At 42.6% G+C, this 12,790-nt stretch overlaps 1 protein-coding gene across 9 annotated transcripts in view; it reads left to right on the top strand.

The window, feature by feature from the left end:
- Positions 1–12,790, top strand: part of ACSL6 (acyl-CoA synthetase long chain family member 6) — a 166,467-nt gene that overhangs the window by 114,932 nt on the left and 38,745 nt on the right. For 7 of the 9 annotated variants that reach the window (XM_053296876.1, XM_053296875.1, XM_053296871.1 and 4 more), the window contains 3 exons: positions 4,825–4,898; positions 8,967–9,044; positions 11,963–12,097. In XM_053296876.1, coding sequence (XP_053152851.1) covers positions 4,825–4,898; positions 8,967–9,044; positions 11,963–12,097 — 287 coding nt within the window. Of the gene's footprint in view, positions 1–4,824; positions 4,899–8,966; positions 9,045–9,107; positions 9,186–11,962; positions 12,098–12,790 lie in introns of all 9 variants that reach the window. The other 2 variants (XM_053296869.1, XM_053296867.1) reach the window with 1 other exon arrangement.

Genomic DNA, 12,790 nt, shown 5'->3' with positions numbered 1-12,790 from the left:
CCAACCTGCGATTTATACTAAATTTCAAGCCCTGCTGTCAAGTCCATATTAGGAAAGTAATTCTTTAGATACAACAAAAATGGTTTCCAATCTTCTTTAAAACATTTCAAGTTTTGATCTCTTAATAGTGCTGTAAGTTTTGCCATCTCCGCATATTCCAAAATTTTTAACAGCCAGTCTTCTTTTGAAAGCAGTTCACTAACTTCCATTTCTGTGCGTATATAATTCTAGCCGCCGTGGAGACATATTTAAAAAATGTTAAATTGGTTGTAGATATTACACCTTGTGTTATTCCCAGCAGGAAGGATTCAGGCTTCTTAGGAAATGTCGTTTTAAATATTTTCTTTAATTCATTATATATCATGTCCCAATAGGCTTTAGCCTTCCCACAGGTCCACCACATGTGAAAAAATGTGCCTTCAAAATGTCCACACTTCCAACATTTGTTTGAAACATTTTTATACATTAATGCCAATTTTTTTGGTGTCAGATACCATCTATACATCATTTTATAATAATTTTCTTTAATAGCATAACATGCAGTAAATTTTAAATCATTTTTCCATAACTTTTCCCAGGCTGCCATTTCTATATTACGCCCCTGAGACCTATCAATAGTCTTGGCTGGTCTACTGTGGCTGCCTTTTGAACCATTGGCTTCAATTGATCCCCGCCTTCTGATGTGGAAGGTCGCCTTTTTGGAGGCCATTACCTCCGCCAGGAGGGTGAGTGAGTTATGTGCCCACAGGGCTGACCAGCCATATCTTCTGTTCCATAAAGACAAGGTAGTACTCAGGATAGATGCTAAGTTCCTCTCCAAAGTGGTGTCCATGTTTCACCATTTGTCCCCGCTCACTTTACTGGTGTTTTTTCCAAATGCTTCATCGGATGCGGAAAGGAGGTTGCACAGTTTAGACGTTCGAAGGGCATTGTCCTTTTAGATTCAGAGGTCTGTTGAGTGGTGGAAATCTCCCTCCTTGTTCGTTCTCTATGATGGGCCTCGTAAAGATCTACAGGTATTGTTTCCACAATTGAGCTTTGTTATCAGTTGGCTCATAAACAGTTGCCTGCAACACTTAAGGCACACTCTGTTAGGTCTGTGGCAGCCTCTGTGGCCTTTGATCGTGCAGTCCCATTGGACGCTATATGTCAGGCAGCTACTTGGGCTTCACCCCATTCATTTTCCCATCATTATGCAATTGATATCAGGGCATGGAATGATTCTGTGTTTGGCAGGAGTGTCCTGCAATCCATTTTCAATTGATGTACTGTTTCTGAAACAAAAATTTCTGGCAGATTATATTTGCTTCTGTTCTTCCCTCCTCCTTGGGTGCTAGCTTGTTATGCACCCATTTGTGTAGAAGACAGAAACCACATTGAAGAACTACAGGTTTTTTCCTTTCTGTTATGTTGAAGTAGCAGTACTAGAACTTGCAGACAGAGCTGTATAATACAGAACTGAATGGCTATGGCTTTTCATGGATCTGGATTATGCCCTCAAAGGATGGAGTCACTATTACTGATATTCCTTTAAAATATGATATGTTACACATGCCTCCTTTTTTGTTCCAATAAATACATCAGGAAGCAGATAAATGTTTAAAAGTTGAGTAAAGTTGATGCTCGTTAGGTTTAAGAGAGTAGAAGAGCTTCAACATTGTTCAGTTCTTCTTTTTAATCTATGGACAGTGGCTTTTCCTCTCCTCCCTATACCTCAAAGCTTGAGTGCACAGCATTTCAAGACAAATAGGTTTCAGATTGTCAGGCATATTTAACGACTATGCCCAATACCCATAAGCCACATGGGAACTCTGTGGATCCTGCCATAGGTTTCTCCCAGAGGAATCTGGCCATTACTGAAAACCAGCTTTTGAAGTCCCTTCTCCATATGCCCCCACCTTCAAAGGCTAGGTGGGTGGTGGCTGAATGGAGATAAGACCTTTTCTGTGTAGTGTTACCCTGCTTATGTAATAAGCACTTATTGCACTAGTAACGGATCAACGTCAGCGTCACTGCCAGATCAACATAATTTTCTTTCCCTATGCTGTTAATGGCTGGTTTGGTGGATTGTATCTCTGATAAGATCACTGCTATTATTTTAGTTAAATACTGAAGAATTTCTGTTGACTTCTGCTATTGTATTGGATTTTTGCACATGAATGGTTGGTTGGCAAGGAAGCCAACCAGTCAGCCAATGTTTTACAACAGAGAGGCAGAATATAAATAGTTTAAATAAAAGCTGGTTGCTGCTCCTAGTCCAGGTTGCAGCTAGCAACTTGCAAAATTGGTGAAAGGCACAGTCCAGATCATTGACTCTAGCAGCAAACTTCCATTTTGCTTGATACCCCTTTCTCCCCAGTTTTGGTTTGTGCTACAGATGCTGATTGGGTGTAACCTTAGAGATCATGGGCATTTTCAGGGCCTCATTGATGATATATTCATTGTGGATATTTAGATGTAGTTTATGAATCAACACGTTTTCTCCCCTGAAACTATGGGTGGCTTCACACATGATGTTTAATATTAGGTTCCTCACAGAAGCTGGAACCCCGGAAACACACGCAAGCTCACTTTTCAGTCTCATGAAGGCAAAGCCAACATTGGTCGTGTCCTGCGAATCCCCCCATGTCAGCATGTTCTTCCTGCCTTTTGGTTCTGGGCCTGACATCTCTAATCAAGAATCAAAGTCAGTTACAGATGTTGGGTTCAGAACCAAAAGTTGGGCGGAACACACCGACGTTGGTGGGTTGCACCACATGACCAATGTTGGCTTAGCCCTCAGGGGATTGGAACTTGGGCTTGCACACATTCCTAGGGCTCTGACTTTGGCGACGAACATGACATTAAGCATAATATGTGAAGATGCTCGATGTCTGATGCTCTAGACTGTGCTCCTGAGGTCACGTTAAATACATTGTTTAAACACATTGACCATGCATTCCCCCCCCCCCCCGCCTTTAAATTAGCATGTAGGGGAGGGTTAATCAAGATTGGAACTGCAGTGAAAAGGCAGATTTTAACTCTTTCAGTCCATGGCAGCTCCAGAGATGTGATTTTCAGCGCAGGTTGAAAGGGTTTTAAACTCTTCCCCTTCCCAGGAAGGGGAATCAGGAATAGTCCTGGATATTATTTAAGGAACAAAATAAAATAGGTGGGTAAACCATGTTTTTAGTTTGACCTAGAGGGATTGGGAACTGGTTAGGATGATACATGCGTTTGCTGAACACACATGCCTTGCCCTCCCTCCTTCTGTACTTTCCAGTTTTAATAATCATATAATCCCTCACATATGATTTAAACATTACTTTACTGTGCCCCTGGTTTGATACCATAATTCTGTTTTGTATAGAAAGGAAAAGAAAGATGCACTGGCAAAGAAAACAGGGCATGTGCAGCCAAACCCCTAATTATATGTAGGTGAGGCTGGACTGATGTATCATCCTAACTGGACCTAGGAGGGTTTAAAACTTTTCTTTGCTTCATTAGGTTAAATTTGAGAATTCCCTGTGGCTGTGTTCAGCAAGTCTGCAATTATGTTCTAAATTATTTGTAAACAAAACACAAACCAACTTTTGAAATATTTTTAAAAGCTGCTTACTACTCAAGGTGGTCCAGAAGCAAGCGTGTTAATTTGACATATGTTATAATTGATGCACATTAAATACTGCAGAGGAAAGGGTTTTGTGTCATAGCCCGCAACAACAAGCAGAAAATGATTCTGCAAGGAACAGAGAGTGCTGTGCCCTGAAGGTGCTTCTTGTGGTTACTTGAATGTTGCACCTTTCCTTCAGTTCCAGTGCTTTCTTTAAAGCAATTTCAATGAACCTATTTAAAATAATTGTAAAACAGAAATGGAACTAAACAAACTTGTTGAGGATATACATCCCCTCATGGCTCTTTGCACACTATCTAATCCAGAAGCTTTCCCTAGGTAATCCAGATATTACTGTATGTTAGTTTTCTCTGCACAAATATTTACTGTATTATAAGAAGCTGTTCTCACAAGCAGCCAAGCCTGAGCTTAGACAGCCAAGCCTGGGCTTGGCTCCCCTTGAGAACTGCCAGGATTCACACAGATCCCGGCAGTCCCGCAGGGCCAAACCCAGTGCCAAAGCAGCTGGGATCCTTAACCAAACATGCCCTTAACCCAGCTGCCAGAATCAAGTGAGACAGGCACCTAGAGCGCCTGTCCCCTGGGGGAATCCCCCAATGCATTGTGCTTGGCATGCAGTGCATTGTGGGATACCCGGAGGCCAGGACACGTCGTCCTGGTTCTCCAGGGATGGATCATGTGGGAGCGCGGATGGTGCTCCCAGCAACATTCTCCCAGTCATCTGGGGGGAAGCGAAGCCTTCTCCCCGTCTGCCCAGTGATGTGAACAACCTCTAAATGTATTGATTTTCATTGAATAAGAAATGTGTTTGTGATTATTGTATTCACAGAAATCTAATATGCTCTAGGTCAGGGTTGCTTAACCTTGGGCTCCCAGATGTTGATGGACTACAACTCCCAGAATTCCCAGCCACAATGGACATGGTTGGGGATGATGGGAGTTGTAGTCCATCAACATCTGGGGGCCCAAGGTTAAGAAACTCTGCTCTAGGTGACAGCCATGCAGAATATTCAGATTTAGAAACTCAAATAAATGTAAATTCTGTTAGGGATTTCAAATATATGTGACAGTATGTTTGGGATCCTTAAAGTTTATCTATATTACAATTAATAACAGGAAGCTAAAGGAATTTCCAATGCTGTAGCTTTAGAAACTCTTCAAATGTTCATGTTGCTAGAGATATATATCTTATTTCTTCTTCCATTCTCTAGGTAATCCAAAAGGTGCTATGCTGACTCATGGGAATGTGGTAGCTGATTTTTCAGGTTTTTTGAAAGTGACAGAGGTGAATATTCTATATTTTGGAGGAGGAAATAACAAATTATTTCTCACATGTGTTGCACAAATTACTTTGATGTGGAAACATCAAAGATGTGAAAGTATCCCTTTAAGGTGACAACTTTGCCCCAGTGAATCTGTTTGTGTTCTGGTTGTCATTCTCAATCAGAGATGAGCCTTTTCGAATTGCACAGGTATTTGATAGCTGCTTCATACATTACAGCAACATTTAGTTTACTTTATTATATGTATATACAGCAACACTATTATTATTTAGAATATTAATAACACATTTTCAACAAAAACAAAATTCAAAGTGGTTTACATAGCAAAAGAAAAGGGAAGATGATTCCCTGTCCTCAAAGAGCTCACAACCTAAAAATAAACACAATAAAGACACCAGCAATGCTCCTGGGAGGGGATACTGTGCTGGTTTGAATGGCTTGTAATCTCTGCATTTCTACCAATGATCAACAGCAATTTTTCTGTAACATTTGAAACATATTCACATTTCTTAAAAATGCTACATATCCAAAGTGTGCCATGATTGGTGAAAATTCTTGTGTTTTCAGACATGCAAATGTCCTTAACATGTTAAAATGTTGCTAGTCAATGTTCATTGAAAACATGGGGAGCTGTTTTTTAAACGAATATGTGATGTGGCCTGGGGACCCAAGATTAATGTGAGAGGTGTGGGTGACAGTGAATTTCCATTGAATTAGTGGGAATTAATCTTTACTTGACTTAAATTCTTTTGATGGAGCCAATAATCAAATTTTTTGTAAATACAAAATATAATAGAAGTTCTTGGTGAATACTGCCAATAACAGTTTTTTTCCTGTATCTGGAAATTGATTCTGGCCAAAGAAAATAATAAGATAATTGGATCCAGTCCAATAATTGGTAGTTCAAATAATTTATGTGGAAATGCTTCTTATGGGCTGAAGAGATAAGCATTCTTTCTGTGGGATAGATAATTTATAAACCAGAAAACCAGAATAATTCAAATAATTCTTAATAGCAGCACAAGTCTGTGATCATCAGTGCATTGAAGACAAGCAGAAACAATCTCAGATTTTCATTGTGTGCACCTGCCATAAGGGGTGGAGATCTCAATGTTAGAAACATTTTGTAAAAAGGAAAGAATCAGGTTGAGGTTCTAGCCATTAATTATTTGGGTCATAACTTCTAAATCAGGTAACAGGCCCTCATTATCTAAAATAGGCCAGAAAACTTCAAATGCTGTTCCATGCCCTCTGAAAAATCTTATGCTGGTCATGGCCCTTTCCGCCCTTCCTCCTCTCTAATGTATGTGATTCAGACTGGAGTATGTAAATGAATTTCCTGCCATAAAGCAATATCTGCCGTTTTCAAAAAAGACATCATGAGCAATGTGTTCTGATTGGATCCGTTGTTGGCTCTGGTTTTGCTGATAAAAATGTGGTACAACTGCGGAAGACACCCAGTCAGTCTCTCTGTTTATGAATTAATTAATCCAGGAGAAACCCACTCTGTAGTCCTATTCTAATAATTACTAAAGAGGATAAGAAACGTGACTCCATATTTCAGATGTGGTATCGTGATCACTGTAATTTCAGTGATTTAATCCTTATCCTCTTTAACTATTCTTTCTCACAACAAGATAGGGTTGTGTGTTTTTTAAAGGATTTACCTTTTTAAAGGTAAATCTTGCCTCACCAACCTTTTGGACTTCTTTGAGAGTGTCAACAAGTGTGTGGATCAAGGTGATCCAGTTGACATAGTCTACCTGGACTTCCAAAAAGCTTTTGACAAAGTTCCTCATCAAAGGCTCCTGAGGAAACTTAGCTGTCATGGGATAAAGGGACAAGTACATGTGTGGATTGCTAACTGGTTGAAAGACAAGAAACAGAGGGTAGGTATAAATGGAGAGTTTTCACAATGGAGGGAAGTAAGAAGTGGGGTCCCCCAGGGATCTGTACTGGGACCGGTGCTTTTTAATGTATTCATAAATGATCTAGAAGCAGGGGTAAGCAGCGACGTGGCCAAATTTGCAGATGATACCAAACTCTTCCGGGTAGTGAAATCTCAAACGGATTGTGAGGAGCTCCAAAAGGATCTCTCCAACCTGGGGGAGTGGGCGACAAAATGGCAAATGCGGTTCAATGTTAGCAAGTGTAAAGTGATGCACATTGGGACGAAAAACCCCAACTTCAAGTATATGCTGATGGGATCCGAGCTGTCGGTGACGGACCAGGAGAGGGATCTTGGGGTTGTGGTTGACAGCTCGTTGAAAGTGTCGACTCAATGTGCGGCAGCTGTGAAAAAGGCAAATTCCATGCTAGGGATCATTAGGAAGGGGATTGAAAATAAAACGGCTAACATTATAATGCCCTTATACAAAACTATGGTGCGACCACACTTGGAGTACTGCGTACAGTTCTGGTCACCACATCTTAAAAAGGACATTGTTGAACTGGAGAAGGTACAGAAAAGGGCAACCAAGATGATCAGGGGAATAGAGCACCTTTCCTATGAGGCAAGACTACAACACCTGGGGCTTTTTAGTTTATAAAAAAGACGACTGTGGGGAGACATGATAGAAGTCTATAAAATCATGCATGGTGTGGAGAAAGTGGAGAGAGAGAGATTCTTTTCCCTCTCACACAACACTAGAACCAGGGGTCACTCCATGAAATTGATTGCCAGAAGGTCTAGGACCAACAAACGGAAGTACTTTTTCACACAACGCGTGATCCACTTGTGGAACGCTCTGCCTCAGGATGTGGTGACAGCCAACAACCTGGATGGCTTTAAGAGGGGTTTGGATGACTTCATGGAGCAGAGGTCTATCAATGGCTACTAGTCGGAGGGCTGTAGGCCACCTCCTGCCTCAAGGGCAGGGTGCCTCTGAGTACCAGTTGCAGGGGAGTAATGGCAGGTGAGAGGGCATGCCCTCAACTCCTGACTGTAGGCTCCCAATGGCATCTGGTGGGCCACTGTGCGAAACAGGATGCTGGACTAGATGAGCCTTGGGCCTGATCCAGCAGGGCTGTTCTTATGTTCTTATGATGGGTATTTTCATTTTCTTGTTATTCCTTAGTACATTTATTGTTATGGGCTTGCAAGTTTATGGCAGTTTTGTTTCACTCCATTTGACTGTCATGGCTAATGTGGATTAAAATTACTCTTCCTTTCTTTGAATGCATTTTGGACAAAAGAGAGGACAGTGGAAAGAGACAAAGTCCCTGCCTACTAGAACACTTTGTGATCAGGGCTGCAAAAGCTCATTAGGTATTAACTTACAAGGCATATATAAAAATATTTATTTTAGCCTTTTTGGGACTTTCTAACATCAGCACAACAGGTTACCAGCTTCTTCTGGTAGAATTCTTGTGCCAATTGCCAGAAATGTGGCCGGGTGAAACTTTCTTGTTGCATAATTTCCATATCCAGAAAAAACAGATGTGCTATATTGCTGTTGATCAGTTAGTGGTGCAGGATCCCTGCAAGAAGTAAAGACAACCCACAAGTTTAAGTCAGAAGTTACCTTAATATTATCTTGATACAATAAATACCTGCCAATGCTTAAATGGGTACTTGGATATCTAGTTTAAACCATATGCTAGTTTGAGCAATGAAAAATCCACGTGGATGCCTAGAAACTGGGTGCCTTTGTTGGAAACCCCTGAAGTTAAAGAGCTGTGCCTTTATTTTGGAACATCACTGGCCAACAGAAGTATTAAGGATTGACACCACAGTGTTCTTTGGGTGTGGACACGTGCTCAGGTGCCAGTCCAAGCACATTGGTGGAAGAGTTTGTTTGCAGCCCAGCTCTCACAATACTTATGCCACATGCAGTGAAGAGAGCTGTCTTTGTACATCCTCATGTTCTTCACCACTCCTGCTAACATAGTTCCATTGGTATTGTGGCCTAACGCATTACTTCAAACACTGTTCTCTTTTCTCGCTTAATAATCTTTACTCCCTTTGCTCCTCTTGATGCCATTTTTCTTTTTATTGTTTTATGACTTTCTTGTTGTGTCTTCCTGTCAGTGTTTCTTTCCTTTCTGTCTCCCATGCCCTTCATCTGCAGAAAGTGATCTTTCCGAGACAGGACGATGTGCTCATCTCCTTCCTGCCTTTGGCTCACATGTTTGAAAGAGTAATACAGGTAAGAAACCTGTCTAGACTGACCTGGGCCTTGCGGGGCTCCTTGTTTGTTTGTTTTTTCCAGAGTCAGTGGTCTCCTACATATGAGGATGTACACATTTCCTATTTGCCTTTAGCACACATGTTTGAGAGAATGGTACAGGTAAGGTCTCAGTGTCAGTGGACATCAACTCCCCCCCCCCCCACTGATTAATAAATCTTCATAATCTATTACTATACCACAAAACTAAAACCATTCGAAGTGCTGTGGGCTTCATGTGCCTTTTTGTGTCTCTTTTTGGTAGGGATGGTATTTTCAAGCCTCAGCCTTATATCTCTTTGTAGCATTGAAACAAGGCATCTGCCTGCCAGAACTTCCCAAATTCCTCAGGCCTCTTCAGAATTTCCAAGGCCTCCAGAAGAATGTGCAAGCCTAAAAGGTTCCACAGCCCCACAATTAGTGCTGAAATTTCTAGTAGAATTATACATCATCATCATCATCATTGATTGAATGTTCCATAGTCCTAAAGCTGAATGAAGAAAAAGGTGCCCACTGAAGCATAGGGCCATATGGCATCCACTGTAGCCTCAAAACTAAATAAACAAAGGGCTGTCTTTGTAGTCTTTTTTTACTGTCTTTATAGCCTTTTGTAGTCTTAGTCGTCTAGTTGAAAATTAGACTGCTTACCATATTAAAAGGGTAAATGGTCCTGTGTATGCATTATCTGAATATTTTGACGTGAGAAACACATACATGTTCATACATCGCCTCTTTTTGTTTAAGACACTATTACTAGGAAGCACCTTCTGAGGTTCTTGAACAGAATCTCTTATTCCTTAATTTTAGGACTCAAAACAGTGGTACACTATATGGAATATTTCCAACATTGTTAGATATGCACTGCCTATGAAACATTTACTGAGAACTGATATCATGTGAACACACAGGTTGCCTAGCAACACATTTGGGAGTGACACATACAGCTTTGCAGATGAAATACCATTCTAAATTTGAGAGTGTTTGGAGCTTTTGAAAATCCATTCTTTTTAAATGCTAGCATCTCATATTACCAAGAATGGTGCCTAGAGCATGTGCTCTCCTCCCCCTACCCCACGTCCAATTATTAGCAGAGGGAACTAACCTTCTAGACAGCATGTTTAAAAGAGTGCCGATCAAGCACATGGACTGTCAGCTGAAGCATTCTGCCCTTGTGACATGTGGGATCAGAAAGTCAGAAACTGGACTTGGTATTAGGTCAGTTTTGATGTATTCCTACTAATGGATGCGTCACTGTAGACCACCTCACATAAGGCATTTTTCTGTATGTGCAAGCAGTGCCAGTGGCCCTTAGGTATGCACTTGCATTGATATATAGTCATGTGCACGGACCGGTTCGGAGGCCATTCTAAAGGCCTCCAGACCGGTCCGGGCACGGGGTGGTTTTGGTTCGGGTGGGGGGTTCTATTCAAAACAGGGGGGGCTCTACTCACCCCTTCCAGTAAAATTCCGTATTTCTTGAAGTAAGCGGGCGGCATACCTCCCTGCCGCCCGCTTCATTCCCCCTCCTCCGCGGCTGCTAGTGCTGCTAATCTATCTTCGCTTTGAATCAATACTCAATCGGGCGGCAGGGTATCTCCCAGTCCCTGCCGCCCGGCTCTTCAATGCCCCCTGACTTAGGTTGAATAACCCTGCCGCCCCAGGACCCCTGCCGCCCCTTCCCTTCCCTTCCCTTCCCATGCTCAGGGGGTCGGCAGGAGAACTCCCCCGCCGACCCCGTCCCCTTCCCCGGGCGGCTGCGCTCTAAAGTTTTGCGCAGGCGCACTTCCAAGAAGCCATTTGCAGCGCCGCAGCCGGGGAAGCGAGCGGGCGGCTGGGAGCTCTCCCGCCGCCCGCTCTAACTTTAGAGCGCAGCCGCCCGGGGAAGGGGACGGGGTCGGCGGGGGAGTTCTCCTGCCGACCCCCTGAGCATGGGAAGGGAAGGGAAGGGGCGGCAGGGGTCCTGGGGCGGCAGGGTTATTCAACCTAAGTCGGGGGGCATTGAAGAGCCGGGCGGCAGGGACTGGGAGATACCCTGCCGCCCGATTGAGTATTGATTCAAAGCGAAGATAGATTAGCAGCACTAGCAGCCGCGGTGGAGGGGGAATGAAGCGGGCGGCAGGGAGGTATGCCGCCCGCTTACTTCAAGAAATACGGAGGCATTCTTGAGGGGGTAAGTAAAGCCCCCCCCGAACTTGTTTGGAATCCCCAACCCCAGTGCCGGACCGCAACTCCGCGGTTCCGTGCACACCCCTATTGATATACCTAATATGTGAACCAGCTGAATGAAGCTACAGACAGTGGCTGACATCCGGATTAACATTGCATGTGCTGAAAAACAATTTGCATATATGATGGAGAAAGGAGTTGTTTTCACTGATCTTCCCTTCCCTCTACAGCCAACGGTGCCTCCTATAAATGCATCCCTGAGGGTCCCATGACACTTAGTGACATATTTATTGTTGAGAGGCACAGTGAGTTGGACAAGGAAGCGGAAGTCAACAAAATTGCCCTTCCCCTAATGTGCATGCAAAATGTTTTTCGGCATGTACAATGTGAATCTACTAGGAATTAACACAACCACAGATGCCACAATAAAAGGATTTATTTTATTTTATTGGCCAACTATCCATAAATCTCCTGGTTTACATGTTACATTGTCCATGTGAATGATACTTGAGGAAGAACAAGACTCTTTGCATATTGTTGAAAATATATTTTGTGTGAACCAGCCCATAGTGTTACATTGCCTGTATTGTAGGAAGATGAGACTGTTTTATAAAAACCCAACTCCTTAAGAAAATATTCCTTAACATTGGGAAGAGGATTGGTGATTAAACTAAGGAAATAATTGTGATTAAGCTAAGGAAATTAATTTCTTTTCTTTTCCTTTCCCATCACAGTCTGTAGTATATTGCCATGGGGGACGAATTGGATTCTTCCAAGGTGACATTCGCCTATTGTCTGATGATATGAAAGCATTGTGTCCAACCATCTTTCCTGTTGTGCCTAGACTACTAAACAGGATGTATGACAAAGTAAGAGTGCTATGATTAAAGTACTCAGTGATGGTCTAGAACCTTATTATTCAGTATAAGTATGGCAAATGGAGAGTAGCTAGTTCTGCTTACCTTCTCAATCATGAGAAGGAAGAAGGCAAAATCACCTGAAGACTTCCTCTTCTTTCTTCAGATCCTCACCTCAGCTCTGGCCTGCTATCTCTGGCCTGCTGGAATGCTCTGGAGCTCATCCTCCAGTGCCTGACAGGTTTATAAACAGCAGGCTATAACTTGATAAGACCCTGGCCACAGCACTTGAACTATCTGGAGTTTCTGGCAGGAGAAGATATGTCTGTGCTCAGCAACAGAACCGTGCCACATATCATTTTCCTCTTGCCTAGCCACAGCTTTGGCTCTGTTGCTGAAGCACCTCGGATGCTGTTGGACTGTTTGGCCGTGACCGCAGCCTCCTATGGCATTCCGGTGGAATTTCCCCTGATGGGCATGAAGGGGGTGTCATGGGGGCAGGGGTGTTGCTTATAATAGGTAAGGGACTTCTTGGAGACTTCTTTTTGCTCTCTGAATTTTGGGGACACTGTTTTAACTTTGTGATTAACCAGAGGTAAGGTATTTGTTCAGTGGACAAATTGTAGTTTATTTGCATATGCATACATTCAATATAGTCTGCATAGCCTTCTTGTTAACATGAGAGAAGTCAACTATAGCCAGTGC

Source organism: Hemicordylus capensis, chromosome 2 (genome assembly GCF_027244095.1).
Source record: "Hemicordylus capensis ecotype Gifberg chromosome 2, rHemCap1.1.pri, whole genome shotgun sequence".
NCBI lineage: Eukaryota > Metazoa > Chordata > Lepidosauria > Squamata > Cordylidae > Hemicordylus > Hemicordylus capensis.
The sequence above is the reverse complement of the archived record's forward strand: the minus strand, read 5'-3'. Positions and strand labels throughout refer to the sequence as shown.